Source organism: Ovis canadensis, chromosome 17, assembly GCF_042477335.2.
Source record: "Ovis canadensis isolate MfBH-ARS-UI-01 breed Bighorn chromosome 17, ARS-UI_OviCan_v2, whole genome shotgun sequence".
NCBI lineage: Eukaryota > Metazoa > Chordata > Mammalia > Artiodactyla > Bovidae > Ovis > Ovis canadensis.
In genome coordinates, this window is record NC_091261.1 from 64,084,486 (window position 1) to 64,105,931 (window position 21,446).

The window sequence follows — 21,446 nt, forward strand, 5'->3', positions numbered from 1 at the left end:
CTCTGAAGAGGCCTGCCTCACTTTAATGCTTGGGAGTCACTGACTCCAGCTCTGATAGTGAAATGACAGGGAATCTTGAGACAGTTCAGAAGGAAACTCAAACCAAACCAAGGCAAGCAGTCATTATTTTCAATCATACGCAGAGTAGTCTTTGTAAACTGGTCACCCCATGGCCTAAGCCAGCCCACAGATACATTTGGCTCACAAGTGTTCTTTATTTTTTGTTTTTCTTAAATTTTCAGTCAGTTGCCAACATTTGAAATTGGAGAGATTTCAATTAAAACTCTGGATCTTTGGTTTCTTCTGAAAAATCAGAGATCTAGTGGGGCTTTCATTCCCACAGGAGGTTAGTAGGTTGAAATTAGGAAGCGTCTGCTATCTTTAAATAGGGGATAGGTGACCTCTAGTTTGCCATAGGTGACCACACCACTCCATGTCTTTCTGGTCCATTTATATTTTTCACTTTACCTGATTGGTTCCTGCAGGCATTTGAGTTTGTCATCCTCAGCCTAGAGTTAAAGATTGGAATGGGGGGTGGGCGCAGAAAGTCCTGTGGAAGTCCTTTGCCCCGCCCCCCTCCCAACCATATGGCGAGATATCTGTACATATATTCATAACCATATAAGCTTTGGTTACACAGGCGCTATCTTCCTGAAAAGCTCTTTTTTTGTTAATGATTTTGGGGGATGGGGAGGAAACATTATTTTTAGAAAAAACAAACTGATGTATTGTGGAGGAGGGTGTGAAATTCATATGGGTTAGTAAGAACCATGAAATGTCAATAAAACTTCATGGTTGTGTAGGCCCAGTTTGGTCATGGAAGCCTCTTCTGTGATATGGGGAGGGGGACAAACCTCTTCTGTGATTTTGGGGGGATGTTTGAGACGCTTTATAAAGGCATTAGTAGTCAAGTTAGTTCTCTTCTTTACAAAGAACAGGTGATTGTGATTCATTTCTGTATTTGCGAGTTGAATGGTAACTATAAGCCCAGATTTTCTCCTAGGTGTCTTTTTAATAATGGAGTAGGATCAGCTGGAGAGGTTGCTGCCACGATTTCCTGAGGCTTTATCACCCAGGGTTACTCTTTAGGCTTGTCATCAGATGGACCAGGTCATTGCCAGCTTCTGCCCACCTCTCCGCTGTGTGACCTTGAACTATATCACTGAACCTTTCTTAAGTTTAGTTTCTGCTTTTGTGAAACAGGGAGAATCAGTCCTACCCCACATGTAGGATTTTTTTTTTTTTTGGCTGCGCGTGCTAGGTCTTTATTGCAGTGTGCAGGTTTCTCTAGCTGTGGCCTGTGGGCCTCATTGCCCCACGGCATGTGAGATCTTAGTTCACAGACCACGGATTGAACCCATATCCCCTGCATAGAAGGTGGATTCTTTACCACTGGAACACCAGGGAAGTCTCCCAGTTGAGATTATTTTAACGTTTAGGGCAAGCACTCAACAAATGTTCCTAAGAATGGTAGTAAAATTACCTCCAGCTTTGTAGCCTCCTATCAAGGTGCAGGCATCGCTGTTCTACCCCAGGACCACACAGTAGGAAGCTGTGGCTTACCCGAGATCACGCAGGTTGTCCTAGGTCTTCTGACTCTAAAACTAGTGTTGTCCCAGGCATAACAGCAAAAGTTTAACTAGAGAGGCGGTATGTGCCCAACTTGTACTTTCTAGAAGGTCTTGAATCCATTCCTTTATTTGTTTATGGCTGTGCTGGGTCTTTGTTGCTGCAGGGAGCCTTTCTCCCCTTACCGCGAGAGTATGCTACTCCTTGTTGCGGGGCGTGGACTTCTCAGTGTGGAGGCAGGCTTGTTGTGGAGCGTGGGCTCTAGGCATGCCTCGGGCTCAGCAGCTGTGGTTTGCCAGCTTAGTTACTCCTCAACATGTGGAATCTTCCCCAACCAGGGATCGAACCCATGTTCCCTGCATTGGCAGGCAGATTTCCAACCACTGGACCACCATTCAGAGGAGTCCTGGATCCATTCCTTAGGGAGGGATTGCTTTGCCCCACTTCTTCCTCCCCAGTTAAAAATAGAGATAAAAATATAGTGAAAAAGATTGTTGTTGAGTTGCGAAATAGTGCCTGCACTGTTTTGCAGCCCCGTGGACTGTAGCCCACCAGGCTTCTCTGTCCAAGCCATTTCCTAGGCAAGAATACTGGAGTGGGTTGCCGTGCCCTCCTCCAGGGGATCTTCCTGACCCAGGCATTGAACCCGAGTCCCTTGCTTTGGCAAGTGGATTCTTCACCCCTCACCTGGTGGTAAAATATACATAACATAAAATTTTAACCATGTTTAAGCGTTCAGTTCAGTGACATTAAGTACATTTCCATTGTTGGGTAGCCATCACCATCCATAGCCAGAACTTTTTTGATCTTCCTGAACTTAAAACTCTATATCCAGAAAAAAATTTAAGAAAATCCCCTCCATATCCATTAAACAGTAACTCCCCATTTGTTCCCCCCTGCCTGCAACCCTTGGCTACCGGCTTTCTGCTTTACACTTTTATGAATTTACTGCGTTAGGCACCTCATATTAGTGGCACCTTGTGGTACTTGTCCTTTTGTGTTTGGCTTATTTCACTGAGCGTAATGTCGTACAGGTTCATCTGTGTTATAGCATGTGATAGAATTCCCTTCCTTTTTCCGGCTATATAATATTCCATGGCTTGTATGTTATCCATTTATCCATCCATGGACACTTGGGTTGTTTCTGCTGTTTGGCTGTTGTGAACAGTGTTGCTGTGAACACGGCTCCACTCCCTTTTCAGAGATGGGCTGAATGATGCCAAGGTTAAAGAGCCCAGGTCATCAAGAGTCTCCAGCCCTTCCTGGCTGAGCGCTAGTCAACTGTTCCCTTCGCCCCTTGAGCCCTGCCCTTCTCATCTGCACTGTGGAAATGGTCGTTCATTCCACAGGGTGGTCAAGAGGATTGGATGAGAGTGTGGGCATGAAATGTTTGTTATGGTGCCCGCCGCAGAGCAAGACCTCAGGGCCTCTTACTCCCATCCTTTCATTCAGCACAACGGGAGGTGCCTGCCCTCCTGATGGGCACAGTTACCTTTCAACCTGGCTGGTTCCACCTACTCTGAGAGGCGGACCAAGGTGGGGAGAGGGCTGTGGAAATGGCCCATTCGGATGCAAGTTCTGAGGGGCACGGTGTCTGCAGTGTTTGTGAAAGCCATGATTTAAAAAACGAAGCTGATAAAAAGTTGATTTGCTTTTTATCATCACCAGGAATTGGCAGTTCTAAACAATGTCAGTGGAAATTCCCTGGCAATCCAGCGGTTAGGACTCTGAGCTTCCGTTGCTGGGGTCACGGGTTCTTTATCTTGATTGGGGAACTAAGAGTTGGTGGTGGAGCCAAAAAAACCCCAAAACAAACAAACAAAAAACAATGTTAGTGATGAAATACTCCCTCCAGGCACGATCGCTGCCACTGCCCCAGCTTTTGGTTGCCTCTGATGCTCCATGTGAAGTCCATACCTGAGATGAATTGTGTCTGAGATGAATTGTTTCCCTTCTGTTGTATTACTTTTTAAATACACCGCATAGGTGTTAGCAAAATTGGCAGCCTAAGAGTCCTGGTTTCCTTTATTGTAACTGTTACTACTGTCTGATTGGCATTTTTTAAATGATTATTTGCTCATCGCTATTGTTTTAAAATTATTTTAAAATTGTTTTAGAAGTGTAACTTGTTGATTTGTGTTTTAGTACAGTTGTAGATTTTCAGAAAAATTGTGCACATAATAGAGTTTCCACATACCCTTCACCCTCAGTTTCCCCCAGTTATTAACATCCTGCCTTAATGTGGTGCATTTGTTACTTCTAATGAAACATTATTGATACATTGTTGTTAAGTAAAGTGTATAATTTATTCACTTTTCCTCAGTTTTTCCTTGTGTCCTTTCTCTCGCCCCTTGGCTGTGATAGTCTCTCAGAGTTTGCTTGTGTGTGTCAGCCTTGACAGATTTGAGGTCAGACATTCAGCAGAAGGTCCCTCTTTGGGGATTTGTGGCTTCATTTTTTTAAGATATTTACTGGAGGCTTACCGTAGGTTAGTCATTGTGTAAGGCTGGGGGGTATCGCAGTGAACCAAGGCATTTTATAAAAACAGCGTTTATAAATCATTGACACTGACTGTTGGACTTAGAGAAAGTTGTACGTGCTGAGAAGTGAACCCGGAACCCAAGCCCCTGACCTTGCTGTTGGCCTCCTTCCGTGGGAAGAGGAGGGAGTTATTCAGGCGTGTTTGAGGTAGTAAAGCACAGTTTGAAAAATCAGGCAACCAGTTGAAAATTAAAGCAGGAAAGTAAGGAGAATAAATTAGAAGCGAATTGGATTCTTTCTGGTGAAGACTAGAAAGTGAGTTAAAATCATCTTCACCTGCGTTTATCTTCTGAGTTCTTTTGCACTTCCTGTGAGGTGCTACTATGCAACTTTCTCTGTCCTTGGATGTCTCTGCAGGAGTGTCTTTTGTACAATCCAAAAATTAGTGGTTGGGGTCAGAATAGACCAGTAACAGTTCCCTGTCCATCCCTCAACACTTTTGTATGGTACAGTGTGGATGCAGCCCCAGATCCCATGTGGATGCATCCCATGACCTGGTCATGGGGCAGGAAGTTTGGTGCCAGAGAGCAGGGTTCAGGGCTCTGCCCTCTTGTTCTGGGATGGCATCCAAATTCTTTGAGCATTTCTGAATCTTGGTTGCCTTACTGGATAGGGATAATTCAGCGGAGTGACATCTTACACCTTGATGAGGTTCTGCAGTTGGCTGCACACAACACCAAACGCTGCTAAAGGCAGGATTACCCTGTAAAGCATTGAAACCACCTACAAAAGACTGACCATGAGGTGCCACATGGGAGATCCGCACAAAGTCTGGCAGTGTGTCCATCACAGCCCACTTTTTTCTGCCAGGATTTGTCCAGTTGACTGAGTATCTACCTATGTTTAGGGACCTTGATGTAAAAAACAAAGACATGTCTTTACACACCAGGATGAGAGGATCTAGGGCATACTTGCTGACTGGTGAAAAAACCAGTCAGGGCTCATCGGTGAGACCTCATGGTTGCTTTGTTCGTTTCTCTGTGGACATAGTTGATTTCGTGTATGTTAGAGGATTTATTAGGCTGCTGCCCAGCAAGCACCTCCGAGAGGACTGTGTAAGGATTAAAGGAGGTTGGGTCCATGAGAGTCTTTGGTGCTCTGGACAAATGTTTGTTGTTGTATGATCAGTGAGCAATATGCTCATGGAAGTCTCAGGGAGGTGGGCGATATGCTTTTTAAAAACTTTCTTGGAGAAGGGGATGTTTTGTGTTTTGCGGACCCTGGGGAACCCTCGCAACTTGGTTTCTATTGAGCGTGTGAGTATTGGTGGAGTCGGGGCAGGCAGTGAAGCTGCAGAGAACTTTCTTTTGCTGGGTGAGGGCCAGCCTCCACTCCCTTCAGAGACCTCTCCTGTACCCTGGGCTAATCTGGCTCCTTTGCTTGACCACAGAACGTCCTGAAGGAGCACGCGGAGGATGACCCCAGCCTGGCCATCACTGGGGTCCCCGTAGTCACTTGGCCAAAGAAGACGCCAAAGGTAAGACACAGATCACCCGCAGCTGAGAGCCCGTATCCATTGCTTTTTCACATCTCCTGTAAGATGAATGTCGGCAGCTTTTCAGGGGGAGCTCCAGGGAGAGGCCTCCGAATCAAGATGAATGGTGCTCGTGATTTTTTTTCCTTGCAAGTTTTTGTTTTTCCAAGGGGGATCATTTTCCTTTGCTGTGGAAACTGCAAGCAGTGCCCCCTTGTGGTCACGCAGAAAACTGCAGGGAAATGATACCTCACCTTTGCCTGTCATTAGGGGATCTTTCTTTTCCTCCCCTCTCTCCTTGCTTCTCTATCTCCTTCCTTCCTTTGTCCTCTAGCTGCTTCATGGGCCGTTTTCTCCTTTTTTTGAAAAAAGGATTTATGTATTTGACTGTGTCTGTTTTAGTTGAGGCACATGGAATCTTTAGTTGCAGCATGTAGTATCTTGTTCCCTCACCAGCGACCAAACCCGGGCCCCCCTGCATTGGGAGCACAGAGTCTTAGCCACTAGACCACAGTGAAATCCCTGTTTCACCACAGGAAATCTCTGTTTTCTCCTCTTTTCAAAGTTAACTTTTCTTCTCTTTCTAAATGGGTCCTTGGGAATCCCCGGGAAATCCAGTGGTTAGGACTCTGTGCTTCCACTTCAGGGAGCACAGGTTCAGTCCCTGGTCAGAGAATTAATATCCTGCATGCCTTGCAGTGTGACCAAAAGACAAAGAACACAAGAAGGGTTGATGCTCACCATGAAAAATCTGATCAAACAGGAATGGACAAAGATGCTGAGAAGACCAGCAGTGATATCGCTGAGAACTTACCAGGGGCAGGTTGCCCTGCTTAGTCCTCTACATGCCCTGTTTTATTTAGACTCCCACAATCCTGTGGATAGACATTTATGATTTGTTTTACAGATGGGGAAACCGAGGCTTAAAAAGGCGAAGTTACTTGTTAGGTTACTTGGCAGAGCCAAGGATGCAAACGTAGGTCTAACTGACAGCGGAGACCTAACTTTCAACCAATACCTGCCCCACTGTCCGCCGTCCAGAGAAAACCAATAACATTTTGGTGTATCTAGGGTGGGATATTTATATATGAACCCATTCATCTATCATCAGTCTGTCTTGGCTTCCTCACTTTCTTGAGCAAGTTATATGAGTTCCAAGAACCTTACTTCCTCATTTGTAGAAAGGTGTTATACCGGTACCTACTTTGAGTGGTCATTGTGAGGACTAAAAATAATGAGTGCAGAGTCCATAGGACGAGGGCTGACTCATGATAAGTTCTCTAAATGTTGGTTGTAACCTAAGCAGCCTTCCTGTTGATGGGTATTTTGCTAATTTCTGATTTTTTACTGTTATAAAAAACACTGAGAGGAACTTTCTAGAACTTTCTCAATTAATACTGTCCAAAAGGCTATGAGCCATGTGTGGCTATTGAGCACTTCAGATATGGCAAGCTTAAATTAAGAGATGCTGCCAGTATAATACACATAACAGATTTTAAAGACAATATAAAAAAGAACAGTGTACAATACAACTTATATTGATTGCATGTTGAAATTAGGGTTGCCAGATTTTAAAAAGGAAGCTCATTTAAATTTGAACTTCAGATTTTCAGACAATTAAACAGACAGTTTTTTTAGTTTAATATGTTCCATATATTACATGGGATATATTTACGCCAAAAAAGTTTTTGTTCTTTTCTGAAATGTACTATGGCTGTATTTTTATCTGCTGAATCTGGCAACCCTCATTGAAGTGATCATATTTGTATGTTAGTCACTCAATTGTGTCTGACTCTTTGTGACCCCATGGACTGTAGCCTGCCAGGCTCCTCTTTCCATTGAATTCTCTAGGTAAGAATACTGGAGTGGGTTGCCATGCCCTCCTCCAGGGAGTCTTCCCGTCCCAGGAATCAAACCTGGGTCTCCTGCATTGTAGGCAGATTCTTTACCATCTGTGGCCAGGGAAGCCCAATAATCCATTAAACAAAATGGATTATTAACACTCATTTCACCTGTTTCTTTTTATCTTTTAAAAAGTGGCTTCAAGTACTTATGTGGCTCACATTATGTTTCCGTTGGACATCGCTGTTCTGGGTTATCTTGTTCACCTTTTTGATTATCTTTGATTATCTTCCTAAATGTGGACTTGTTAATGGAGAGAAGGCACCCAGTTCTTTGTGGGTGTTGAATTCTGATTCTCTCTGATGCTTAGTGGAACTGAAGTGGCCATAGGATTAAAAAGGATTTGCCTCCACACCTTCTACCTTTAGCTCCCCGATCTGTGGACATGCGTGGGGTTTCAGAGCTGACTTTCCCCGAAATGGGCAAAAATATAAGTGTCATTTGTCAGATCACAGACTGTACTTGCACACATAGCACCTTGAAATAGCCCAGCTAGGCCCCATGGTTGCTTTGAACCTATAGAGGAAACCGTGGCTTTGCCTTGCTGCCCGCTTCCCTCGTGGTGGAGGAATTGCTTCATGGGATGGATTGGGGTTTGTAGAACATGGGCTTCTAAAGGAACCCACTTGACGTTGCTCACTGTAATCTCAGAATTAATGGAGGTATTCAGACCAGCCTCTCTGGAGATCTCTTCAGGACTGTAAATGTGCCCTGTCTTCTGTGCTCGAGACCCTCAGCGCAGTCGTCAGGGGCTTCTAGGCATTTTTTTTTTTTTAATTCAAACCTCTGCCCCCTTTCCTCTTAAGGTCTAGAAACAGGAAGCTGGCTTCTGGGGGCAGTAGTTCTTATTTAAGTTTGCTCTGGAGGATTGGTTTATAACCATGGGACTATATGGCATGGCTGGTGTCAACATGGGTAGGAGAAATCGGAGCCCTTAGGCTGGTTGGGAAAGAGTGGGTGGGAGGGAGGAGTAAGAGCGTTTGACATTTAACAATGCTCATGGTAGCAGGCTTTTCTTTTTTTTTTAATCTTATAATAAATAAGACTCCCATACTTTATGGTTCTCCCACTTAAAGTGTATAGAGTTAAATGTTTTTAGTATACTGAAAATATTCAGTTGTGGAACCATCCCCACAACCACAATCTTCATTTTAGAACATTTTCATACCCCTTAGAAGAAACTCGATCAGCTGTCAGTTCCCCTTCCCCCAACCCCTGGAAACTTTCTGTCTCCATGGATTTGCCTATTCTGGACATTTCATATAAATAGAATTATACAGTATGTGGCCTTTTGTGACTACTTTCACTTAGCAGAATGTTTCCAAGGTTCGTCTCCGTTGTACATCTATCGGTATTTTATGCCTTTATAGGGTTGAATAATATTCCATTGTATGGAAGGACCACAGTCCGTTTATCTGTTCATCTGTCCATGGGCATTTGTGCTCTTTCTTCCTTTTGGCTATTGTGATTGACGATGCTACGAGTAATTTATGTACAGGTTTTTATGTGAACTTATGTTTTCATTTCTCTTGGGTAGAAACTTAGGCATGCAATTGGCTTACCAGATGGTAACTCTATGAAGAACTGCCAGACTATTTCCCAAAGTGGCTACAGCATTTTGTCTTCCCCTCAGCAATTACAAGAGTTCCAGTTTCTCCACATCTTCACCCAACACCTATTGCCTATCTTTTATTTTTTTTTTCAGTTAAAAAAATGTTTGGCTGCATGTGCCATGCAGCATGTGGGATCTTAGTTCCCTGACCAGAGATGGAACCCATGCCCCCTGCATTGGAAGCTCAGAATCTTAACCACTGGACACCACAGAAGTCTCATATTGCCTGTCTTTTTCATTAGAGCCATTCGACTTTTTTTCCTATGAATTATTTGAAGTTAACTGTATGAGTTTGCAAGGGCCAGCATAGCAAAATACCCTAGACTGAGGGGCTGAAATGACAGAAAAATTAATTTTTTCACCTTTCTGGAAGCCAGAAGTCTGAGATCAAGATGTCAGTTGGCAGGATTTATTTCTTCCGAGGATTCTCTCCTTGGTGTATAGACGGCCGTTGTCTCTGCATCTTCCCATGGTCTTCGTTTTGTGTGTGTTCTAATCTCCTATTCTTATCAGGACACCGTTTATACTGAATTCGAGTCCACCCAAATGATGCCATTTTAACTTAGTTATTACCTCATTAAAGGCCTATCTCTAGGGCCTTCCCTGGTGATACAGTGGTTAAAAGACTCCACACTTCCACTGCAGGGGGCCCAGTTCCATCCCTGGTCAGGGAACTAGATCCTGCATGCTGCAATTAAAAACGAAAAAAAAAAAGCATGCTGCAATGAAAGAGTGAAGATCCCTTGTGCTGTAACTAAGACCTGGTACAGCCAAATTATTTAAAAAAAAAAAAAAAGACCTATTTTCAAACACAGTCACATTCTGAAGCTGGGGGTCAGACTTCAACATATGGATGAGGAGGACACAGTTTAGCCCATAACATGTATTACACATGATACAAAGGAATAAATCATATAATAATGAATATCATGATTCCCCCTTCAACTCTAGAAATAAATTATTTCCGGTATAAACCAAACCCCCATGTGTTCCTTCTAAATGTATGCAACAGTTCTGAGGTCTTATTGAATTCTTACAATGAGGCTGGGAGGATAGCATTATATTCATGGTGCAGCTGAAACTGGAGGTTCAGAGAGGTATGCTGGTAAGTCTGAGGCCACACAGCTTATGAATCTAAGGTGTTCATCCTCAGATTTGTCCCTGCGCCTGAGGAACTCTATGTGATGTGGTGGAGGGCAGGGGGAGGGGCGGCTGGGTGCTGTATTTATGCGTTTCCTGGCTGGTGGGGTTAAGAAGTTAACAGGAAAGGAAGAAGCTAGTACATGACTGACTGCCTGGGCCACCCCGGGTCTCTCGATTCCCAGGTTCTCCCAATTTGATGCAGGTTGGCTTGAAAGATCAAGGGTGCTCATTGAGGCTGTCAGGATGCGAAGTCGGGAGAGGTCCGGGTCTGGCTCAGGTTACTGAAATAATTAATGCTAAATGATGATTAGCAAGAAATGCTTTGATCTCCCACCTTGCCTCCTGGAGAACAAAGTCCCTTTCTGGAACTGATTAGGTGCCATGAGGTCATTTCTGATGTGGCGTCTTTCAAATCAGAGATGCTACTGAATCACCCTTGGTCACAGTCCCCCCACCCCCACTCCACCCCATTGGCTGTTTTCACCAGTGGTGATGGATTTGTTTTGATCTGTCTATACTCTGGCCACTTCCTTTTATGACCAAGTGGTAAGATTTGGAGGGGGGGAGGTTGTCTGTGACCTTAGAACCAAACCGAGGGAAGTGAACTACTTTGAGGCCCGACTTCTGACCTCAGCCTTATTAGTATGTTGACCTTCGCAGCAGCCAGACGCTTCTACCGGGCCAGGCTTCAGGTTGGTTCCCAGAAAAGGAAACCAAGGAAGGAGGTGAGAGGAAGCCACGGTTTTCCTGGAAAGAGAACGCGGTGATGCATTTGCTTCTTAATCTCTAGTGGCCAAACCAGGCTGCCTCTTGAATTTCAGTTATTGTCAGTTTTTCTGGAGTGGAGGAGCAGAGAGGCTGCAGAGTGTACCAAGAACCCTGACAGGCTGGGGACAGCCCTCGACAGCAGTTAATGGATCAGCTTCCTTACGGGGACGTCACCGGAACCACGGGAGGAAGACAGACACACACACAGAGACGCACACACACACACCTGATGTCTGTGTCACGCTTCAGTTCTGCTTTTCCCCTTCCTCCATACTTGGTCATTTAGATCTGGGAAGCCTGATAAGTCTGGGGTCCCCCAGGGAGCGTCACACACAGCCTTTCCCTGAAGGATAGTCACATAAGTCATTAAAAGAGGCCCCCATGTGCTTCCTGTTCCCACTGACCTGCTCCCAGCTCCTGTCTCCCCCAAGTAATTAAGTTGATGGTGTACAGTTGAGGAGGAGGATAATGCGTGCCATTTATTGTTGCCTGCTCAGGGCCAGATCATTTCCTATAAAGGCCGTGTGGCCTCAGGAGGACCCGTGCTCAAGCTGGTGACATCTGTTTTACCTGGGAAACGTATTTTTTTTCCTAAGTTGTTTCCTGGGCTCCCCTGAGACACTCTGATTTATTAGGTGTTGGTGGGGCCTAGGAATCTGCACTTGCTAAATGCTTCACAGGTAAGTCTCATGTACAATGAGGGTGAGCTCTGGGGTCAGGTACACCTGGAGATTGACTTCCGGCACTGCCACTTACTGTGTGGTCGTGGGACAGTCTGAGCCTTAGTTTACTCACCTGTGAAAAGGGCTCATAGTGCTTTCCTACAAGGTTGCTGTGAGGGGCTGTCTGCAAAATACCTCTATAGTAGCCCTTCCATCAGTGATACCAATTAGGCTTTTTCATAGTTCTGTTAGTAAATAATAATCCCGAATCTGCCCATCTAGAAGGCAGAAATAGAAGACACTGGAGGAGGAGCTGGGTCAGAAGGGGGTGATTAGTTTAGAGACATTCCCCATCTCTACATGATTACTGGCTGGTGCAAAAACTCAATCTCAGGCAAGGGCTTAAATGGGTCAGTTTCATGGAGGTAGTCACAGCTGGCATTTCCCGAAACGGGGCTGGTTTAAGGAACTGCTTCTTTATGCCTTCTGCACTCCACTGGAGGGAGGAACCCTAGGCCTGTGAGCAGAAGGGTAACTTGCCTTAGAATGTGCCAGAAGAAGCCTCGTGAGAGCAGCCTTGGCGATCAGGAACAGGCAGCGGGGAGACCGGCAACAGCGGCTGTAGGGCTGAGAGACACGAGCAGCAAGTGGACAATCCAGGACCCCCACCTAGAGTCCCCAGGACTTCCCTAAGTGACAGCTAAGTCATCTGTGGAGTTTGGAGGCCAGCATGTTCCCAGGAGCACAGACAGCCAAAATCCCTGATCACAGAATACCCACAAGAGATAGTCTGCTCGTTCTGGATAATGTTGCCTTCAACATCAGCAAGAGAAAAATCCCATTGATGGTCAAAGAATGCCACCGTTTCTTACAAGCTGAGACCCCAGGTCTCTGACCAGATATGTGATCTCTGATTCCAGAATCCGTAATCTCTGAACCATGTGACTGGGATCCCATCAGAGCCCCCTGCCTTTTTTAGTCAACCCCAATGATGCTCTGTAAATTGAGCCTCTGTTTAACTCCCCTCCGTGACCTGGTGGGAGGGTGCCAGGATGCCATTTTCATTTCCTGCTAAGATCCTGACTGATAGACTCCCCGTTTTCTCCTTCTGTTGGACATCCACATTCTACTCCGCATTTTTAAAAAATTTATTTATTTCTGGCTGTGCTGGGTCTTTGTTGCTGGGCACTGGCTCTCTCTAGTTGTGGCGAGCAGGACTACTGTTTGTTGCGGAGCACGGGTTCCAGGCGCAAGGACTCAAGAGTTGTGGTACATGGGCTTAGTTGCCCCGAGGCATGTTGGGTCTTCTCGGACCAGGGAACCCATGTCCCCTGCAATTTCAAGGCCGACAACCACCAGGGAAGTCCGTATACTCTGCATTTTGTTGCATATCTGTCTTAAGCTGCCATTAGCTTCTTGAGACTGGAGCTCATCTTATTAATTTTTTTCTCATCCTTTTTTGTATCCTGTCATGCAAGATTGGTCCCAGAAAATGTTCAGTGAATGAATGAACTTGATAGCAAGGTTTCCCCAGAGCTTCTAGAAGATGAAGTTGTAGTCAGTCAGTTCAGTCTCCTTGCTGTCTTTTACCTGCTCTCCAGATCCCTCAAAGTTATCGCTAGTGAAAGTAACCCTCTCTCCTTACTTTAATTTGTGTGTCCCAGTTGCACCCAATAAAAGAATGGTGAATAGAAGAACACTAAGAAAGGCTCTTGGTCTTCCCTGGACCCTTTTGTCCCCTCACATTTAAGCATCTCCCTTCATCCTCTTGTACTTAAAAAGATCTTATTTCTCACCTGGAACTTTTCAGCTATCAACCGTATCATTTTATTGAAACTTTAAGATAGTGATCAGTTGAAATAACCTGTAATTAAAGTCTGCAGCCTAGGATTTCTTTCTTAGTCTGATAACCTGCTCGGCTGTCTGTGTTAATAATGCCAAAGACAAATTCTTGGAAAGCAATTGAGATACCGAGGGCTTTCCTGCCTTTGATGGAGTAATTAGAAGGCCTGGCTGGCACTGTAAGTGATTGCTTGCCATTATCATGGTTTTATTTCTAGAACAGTGGTCTATCCTTCAGGCTTTTCCTTTTTTTTTTTAATCAAATGGCATTGTATATTTCCTGTTTCAAAGGAGTATGCTTGATCATTGATGTTGGGAGTAAGCTGTGACGGCCCTCCCCACTCCAACCCCTGCGTATCTAATCTGGCTTTATCAGAAAGATGGATGTGTGTGCAACCAAATGATGTTGTCAGATAATCTGCTCCCCAAATGTAGGTGATCTAGAGAAAAAAGGGGCACAGTTAAGTGAATACAGATGAAATATTTGCTTTATTTAAGTTTGTTTCCTGTTACAAAAGGGGGAAGGGGAAGTCCATTTGTTGGGACTTTGGGGGATCTTTAATTATATACAAAGAAAATAGGTAGAAAGTGAAAGCTCTGGTAAAACCTGCTCTAAGTCACTCACCTTCAGTGAATGTAAATGACTAAACAGCAAAGCATGTTGCAGGAATTCAGAGACAATCTCCCTTAAAAGAATGATTTGGGGGGGGTATTTAAATTCATTTCTCTCTTAGTTAATATTTATGGGACAAGATGGAAGGAAGGGTTGTGTTGGGGACTGCTCTGGGGAAACTTGTTGGTTTGAGTGTACCCAGTTGATTGATTCTTCTGAGGGAGGGTGTTCTTTTATTTCTTTTTACTTATTAGTTTATTTTTTAAAATTGAAGTATAATTGATTTACAATGTTGTGTTCATTTCTGGTGTATAGCAGAGTGATTCATTTTTGTATAGTAAATGTTATACATTTTTCAGATTCTTTTCCATTATAGGTTATTGCATTATATTGAATATAGTTCCCTGTGCTATACAGTAGGGCTTGTTGTTTACTTATATATAGTAGTTTGTATATGCTAATTCCAAATTCATAATCTATCTCGGAGATCCAACCAGTCCATTCTAAAGGAGATCAGTCCTGGGTGTTCTTTGGAAGGACTGATGCTAAAGCTGAAACTCCAGTACTTTGGCCACCTCATGCAAAGAGTTGATTCATTGGAAAAGACTCTAATGCTGGGAGGGATTGGGGGCAGGAGGAGAAGGGGACAACAGAGGATGAGATGGCTGGATGGCATCACCGACTCGATGGACATGAGTTTGAGTGAACTCCGGGAGATGGTGATGGACAAAGAGGCCTGGCGTGCTGCGATTCATGGGGTCACAAAGAGTCGGACATGACTGAGCAACAGAATTGAACTGAACTGAATCTATCTCTCCTCACTCCTTTCCCCTTTGGTAACCATAAGATTTTCTATGTCTGTGAGTCTGTTTCTGTTTTGTAAATAAGTGCGTTTGTACCATGTTTTGGGTTCCACTTATCTATGTTCCCTTAGTATGGTAATCTCTAGGTCCATCTTTTTATTTATCTTTTATCACATTTCCTTAAATTGTGGGAAAGAGACAGCATGAAATTGACTGTGTTAGCTATTCTTGGTGTACTTGAGTGGCATTTTGAGTGTATTGTGGGTGGCATTGAGTACATTCACATTGTTGTCAACCATCACCACCGTCCGTCTCCAGAACTTTTTCATCATCTGAAACTGGAATTCTTAATCCTGTAAACACTAAATCCCCATTCTCCCATGTTCTGCTTTTTTTATCTCTGTGAATTTGACTCTTGCATAAGTGGAATCATACAGTATTTGTCTCTTTGTGACTGGCTCCTTTCACTGAGCATGTCTTCAGGGTTCATCCATGTGGTAGCATGTGCCAGAATCTCTTTCCTTTTTAGAGCTGGATGGTTTTCCATTGTATGTATATACATTTTATTTACCCATTTATCTGTCGATGGGCACTTGGGTTGCTTCCACCTTTGGCTGTTATAAATAATGCTGCTGTGAACAGAGGTGAGTAAAAATCTTTTCAAGTCCTTATTTTCAGTTCTTTTGGGTACATACCTAGAAATGAAGTTGCTGGAATCATAGAATAATTATGTTTTAAATTTTGGAGGGGCTGCCATACTGTCTTCCACTGTGACTGCATCGAACATTCCTATCAACAGTGCACAAGGGGTTCCAGTTTCACCACATCCTGGCTATTGTTATTTTCTGTTCGTTTGTTTTTCATATAGCCTTCCTAATGGGTATGTTGTTTTTCAACTAACTTTATTTTTTATGTTGAAGTTTTCTTTACAGTATGACAGACATCATGTCATTCCATCCCTCAATACTTAGGTTTGCATCCCTGAAAAATAATATTTTTCTCCATTCTTGAAATAACATTATTAAACCTAGCAAAACTGACAATTCCTCCTGATGCTGGGTCATATAAATTATCTTTTACAGCTATTTTGTTCAAATCAGGATCCACTCCAAGAATCTGTTCTTAATTCTCTTTTAATCTTGACCTTTCTCAGAATATTGATTGGTAGAGAAGATGGAGCCATGTCCTGAAGAATATCTCACTTTATGCATTTGTCTGATTGCTTCCTTGTGGTGATATTTAGCTTTTTTGTTATCTCTTGTAATTTCTGTAAATTAGAAATTAGGTCTAAAGGTTTGGTTAGACTGAAGTTAAATTTCATAGGTAGTGGATTAAAGCAATGGTGGTCTGATTATTCCCTCATCATTCAATTACGTTCATGCCTCTTTGTTTCAGAGAATAATCTGGAAGGGAATACGTTAGGGCCTTGCTTCCATTTACCACTCAGTGATGATTTCACCACCAGTTATCATTCTTTTCCTGTATCAATAACTTTCTCAGGAGATGAAAATAAACCTTTGGGAGTCCCCTGGCAGTCTGGTGGTTAAGACTGTACACTTCACTGCAGGGTACCATGGGTTCAATCCTTGGTCGGGAACTAAGATCCCACACACTGCACAGCACAGCCCCCCAAAAAGAAAATGAATCTTTGAAGTATTATCATCCCTCCTTTATGCGCTAGCTGGCTTTTTTCCTGCAGTTTTCCCTCATCAGTGGGCCCTTCCCTTGAATATACTTCCTCCTGAAAAGGCTGCACACATGCTTAATTCTTTCCCTTTAAACACCAATTTTCAAACTAAGGAGTTGGTATAATGGTTGCTTCAAATGGTGACAGATGAGTTTTGTCAGATTTTTTCTATTTTGACTATCTTGGTAAACTCATGGATTTTCATAGATCCAAGGGGCTTGTAGAGGCAAATTGGCCTGCTGGAGCTGAGCCATTTTTAAAGGAAAGCAAGAATGTAGGTGAAGAAGGCAGCCACAGTATGTCTGTGAGAGAGTGTGTGTGTGTGTCTGTCCCCCCATCCCTGCTCCCAGCCATGCCAACCAGTGTATATTCGAATTTGTTAGGCGTCCTTAAGCGAAAGGCTTTCAAGCGCTGTCAAAGCCCATCAGACCCCCATGGTGACTGTTAGCAGCTCATTTAGAAGGTGATTCAAGTATCACCTTGGTCTGGTAAGTTTCAACCAGCCCCAGGGCTGATTGGCTACATTTCCTAACCAGGTTACTTGTCAGGGACAGGAACTAAGATCACTCTTGGATGATAACTGATGAAAAGGAAAAAAAAATTACGTGTGTGTGTATGTATATATATGTATATTTATATATACAAATATTTGTATTGTATATAAATACAAATATATATACAAATATTGTCTATATACATATATGCCCAAACACATGTGTGTGTATATACAGATACACTTTCTAAAAACTTTTTATATTGGAATATAGCTGATTAACAATCTTATGGTAGTTTCAGGTGGACAGCAAAGGGACTCAGCCATGCGTATACATGTATCCATTCTCCCCCAAACTCCCCTCCCATCCAGGCTGCCACAAAACATTGAGCAGAGTTCCCTGTAGGACCAACAGTAGGACCTTGTTGGTTGTCCATTTTAAATATAGCAGTGTATACATGTCCATCCTGAACTCCCTAAAAATTGAAGTAAAATTCAATTAGCATACAGTTAGCCATTTTAAAGTACCAATTCAGCGACATTTCGTATTTTCACAGTGTTGTGTAAGCATCACCTCTTTCTAAACCCCAGGATATTTTCATCACTCCCCAAAGAAACCCTGTGCCTATTAGGAGGTCATTTTCCACTCTCCCATCGCATCCCCACCCAGCCCCTGGCAATCATGAATTGGCATTTGGTCCCTGTGGGTTTTTCTATTCTGGACATTTTATATATATGGAATCATACTATATGGTGTGTTTCACTTGGCGTGTTTTCAAGATTCAACACACTGTAGCTTGTGCCACTACTTCATTCCTTTTATGGCTGAGTAACACGCCATTGTGTGGCTATATTGATGTGTTGTGTGGATATACCGCATGTTGTTTACCTTTCATCGATGGACAGAATCTGATTTGTTTCTGCCATTTGCCCATTGTGAACAGAGCTGCTAATTTTACTCCTGTTTTGCCTCTTCACTGTCTGCTTTATTGGTCCACTTTGCGTAGGCTTTGTATTTGGTCTTTTTAAGTCTTTATAACCTGGTCTTCCAAGGTCTTTCTTTGAAGGATGGTGGGATGGACAGTGAGGGGTGCTCTGACTACGAAGGAAACCAAGGGCAAGATTTGGTCCTGTTAAGAAAAATATTTGGGGGTCTTCCCTGGTGGTCCAGTGGTTAGGACTCAGTGCTTCCGTTGCAGGGGCAGGGGTTTGATCCCCGGTTAGGGAACTAAAATCCCACATGCAAAGTAGACAGGGAAAAAAAATTTACAAAAGTCCTGCATGAAGGAATTCCCTGGTGATCCAGTAGTTAGGACTCCATGCTTTCACCGCAAGCATGCAGGTTCAGTCCCTGGTTGGGGAACCAAGATCCCACATACCAAGTAGTTTGGCAAAAAAACAATAAAAATAATAACAAAAAGTCCTGGTTGTAGGGCCAAATTACGCTGGCATTTTATGTACTTTTAGTCCCTATTTTCTAGGTTGGGAGGTGGGATTGCAAAGTGAATCCATTAATCTTGTCTGAATTGTCCGAGCGCTCAGCCTTAACCTGGATTTGTGTAGGGAAATGAATGGAGAAGGGAAGTAACTTTCTAAGGTCAGTGATTGAGTTGGAAATGAGATGGATGGCAGGAAACATTTTTCAGATCAGTGCCAGTCACCTGTTAAATTAGTTAATTTAAATAAAAAATCCTGTGCACAGTCACAAATCTTCCAGTGAATGTAAATATTTATTGGTTGATCTTTGTAATGTAAGGAGACAGTATTAGGAGAGGAACTCTATTTAAGAGAAAGCTTGGTCTCTTTAAAGAAGCCATCTGACAGATATATGTGGGTTTTAAATGCTTGTGGAATGATTCTCCAGGGGCAAAATAAAAAGCAATTAACATTAGTAATTTCCTTAACCGAAATCAGTGCAGCTCTCGGTCTGTCATACAGTGACTCTTTGAACCATAGTTTTATCCAGGCAGCTCTGAAATTAGTCCTAAATTGCTATGTGACACAGTGCAAAATTTTTTCTTATTTTTTATTAGAAAAATAACTCTCCAAAAGACCTACTTATTGGGCTGTGAATGGGGAACAACCCATTGAAGAACAGAGAGACAAGTGGTAAAATAATAGTAAAATAACTGAAGCATGCATTCTCTATTGCTTATTAAACATACATTATTATGTATGTTAGGAAGCAACCCTCCGAGTCATTTTTGTTCCTTCCTTAGGGGCATGTTTACAAATGGTGTCCCTTGGTTCAGGAGTGTGCCAGCCAGTTACTGGTCTGGAAACAGGAAATACATTCTCTTTCCCTGTCCTGATCCTCTGGAAAAGACTTTTTCTAAGTTTAGCCATGCCCTTTGTGACATGGTTACAAGGAAACGGGGCACATGCCCGGGATACCCTCCCCTAGGGAGCCCAGAGTCCAGGGGGCATTTATTCAGTCTGTCCCTTTCTTACTGGTCCTGGACGTGAGGATGGAAAGGACTGGAGGGGACGGCTGCCTTCTCCCTTCTACTTTAGGTCACTGCCCATCTCTGCCCTGGGACAGGCTGCAGTGCCTTCAGATGGCTAAGTCTGGGCAAAATCTCTAGGCAGATTGGGATCCCTCCTAGAATCTCATGATCTAATAGGCAGACCAGAAAATTAAATGACATTCAGAGAAAGCGAAGAAGTGGGTGACACCTGTGACCGAGGCAGGCTTGGCTTCCATCTGTTTTTATTTATTTCTTCCTCACTTGGTGAAAATTTTGGACCCTCCTGGCTCAGGGCAAGCACCAGTTGCCCTGATGGCATTAGCTTTGGGGAACTCTTTCTAAGAAAGTAAACCTTGGCTAAGTGGAGCTGGGAGATCGTTCAGTTCTTAGGGTCCCTGAAAGAGGAGGTTGAAAGGGAGAAAGGACAAGCCTAAGGCACAATATAAATGCTAAATTTTATGGTAGTAATTCTGGGCAAGTAAATAATATATTTTATATATAGTCCAGTACACTATTAATACAAAAGAAACGTTGGATAGTTGTGTGTACCAGTTAACTAAAGGAAGTTTTGATCAAGGAGGTAAAGATGCTAAAAGGCTCTTTTCAAGTGTCAGAAGAGGAATTTTTAAGAGGAGTTAGGGCAGTGGCTGCTGGCATGAGCCTTGTTACAATTTGGAGAGGACCCACCGCATTGCCATATCTTAATCCTGGCTTCCTCCTTTCACATCAACCTCCACAGATCCATCAGGCAGCAATCTGGTTACCGAAACCATACCTACCTGTCCTGAAATTGAATTTGAACTGAGAACACAGAATTTGTAAATTTTAGGAAGGAACAGTTAATTTTCCACATAAATCTTGAGTATTTCACTTGGATTATTACACATGGTCTCACATGGCATCCTCCTGTCTTGATTCTGGAATTAGTGCAGTGTTATTAACAGCCCAGGCTGCAGGCTCCAGCTGCTTATAGGTTCAAATCCAGGTCGTTTCACTTCCTAGCAGCCATGTGTCTCAGTTTCCTCATCTGTGAAATGGGTGAACGGTAGAACATACCTCATGAGGCTGTCTAAAAGAATAAATGAGATATATCTGCATTACACTTAGCATGGGATCTAGCCCTTCAATCATGCTTAGTAAACATTAGCTCCTCTTATTGCCTGGACCCCTAGAGAGGGTCTCTGGATGGTGTTTTATAAGGAACCCTGGGCTTCAGAGCTACTTTCCAATTTTCTCTGGGCTTCCTCACCTTTTCTCTGGGCTTTCCTTACCTGTGAAGTCAGGGACGAGGGTGTCCGGTGAGGCCCCTTTTAGCTCAGAAATGATGTGACGGAAGGAAGGAAGTTTTGTGTTAGCTGCAGCTTCTGTTCATTAACACTTTCCCTTTCTCTTCTTTGAACCATGATAAATGAGAACTGTCTTTTTACTTCCTTAAATACAGAAGTGAGCTTTTGAGAATTCTGAAAAGAAATCAGCCCAAAGACAGGTCTAAATAATCTTGTACTCCTACTAGGTAATGAGAAAAACCTTTGAGAAAAAAGTCCTGTTTCCATACCTCTTTCTTGATGTATTGTGCTATTTGTATGTTTCTGTACCCTGGCAGTTTTGACCAATTACAGTGAAGTGAAAGCATGATTAGCTTTTTTTTTCAGCCCCTCCTCTTTCTTTAAGGGACTTCCTACTAGGTTGAGTGGCCCCTGAGAGTTCATGGACTACATCAGATAGAGACTTTAATCCAGGCAAGGTAGTTTTATAAAGGCTGAGACTTTGGGGGGTGGGTTGAGATGGAGGGGGGAGTATTCTTTTCAAAATGACGTTTTTGTTATTAACCTTGAATGAATTGTGAAAAATGTAAGAAGGGAGAAAGGT

The 21,446-nt window shown here is 43.3% G+C and overlaps 1 protein-coding gene across 5 annotated transcripts in view; it reads left to right on the forward strand.

Moving 5' to 3' along the window:
* Positions 1–21,446, forward strand: part of KDM2B (lysine demethylase 2B) — a 118,764-nt gene that overhangs the window by 69,075 nt on the left and 28,243 nt on the right. For all 5 annotated transcript variants that reach the window (XM_069557800.1, XM_069557802.1, XM_069557803.1 and 2 more), the window contains one exon: positions 5,501–5,587. In XM_069557800.1, coding sequence (XP_069413901.1) covers positions 5,501–5,587 — 87 coding nt within the window. The remainder of the gene's footprint in view (positions 1–5,500; positions 5,588–21,446) is intronic.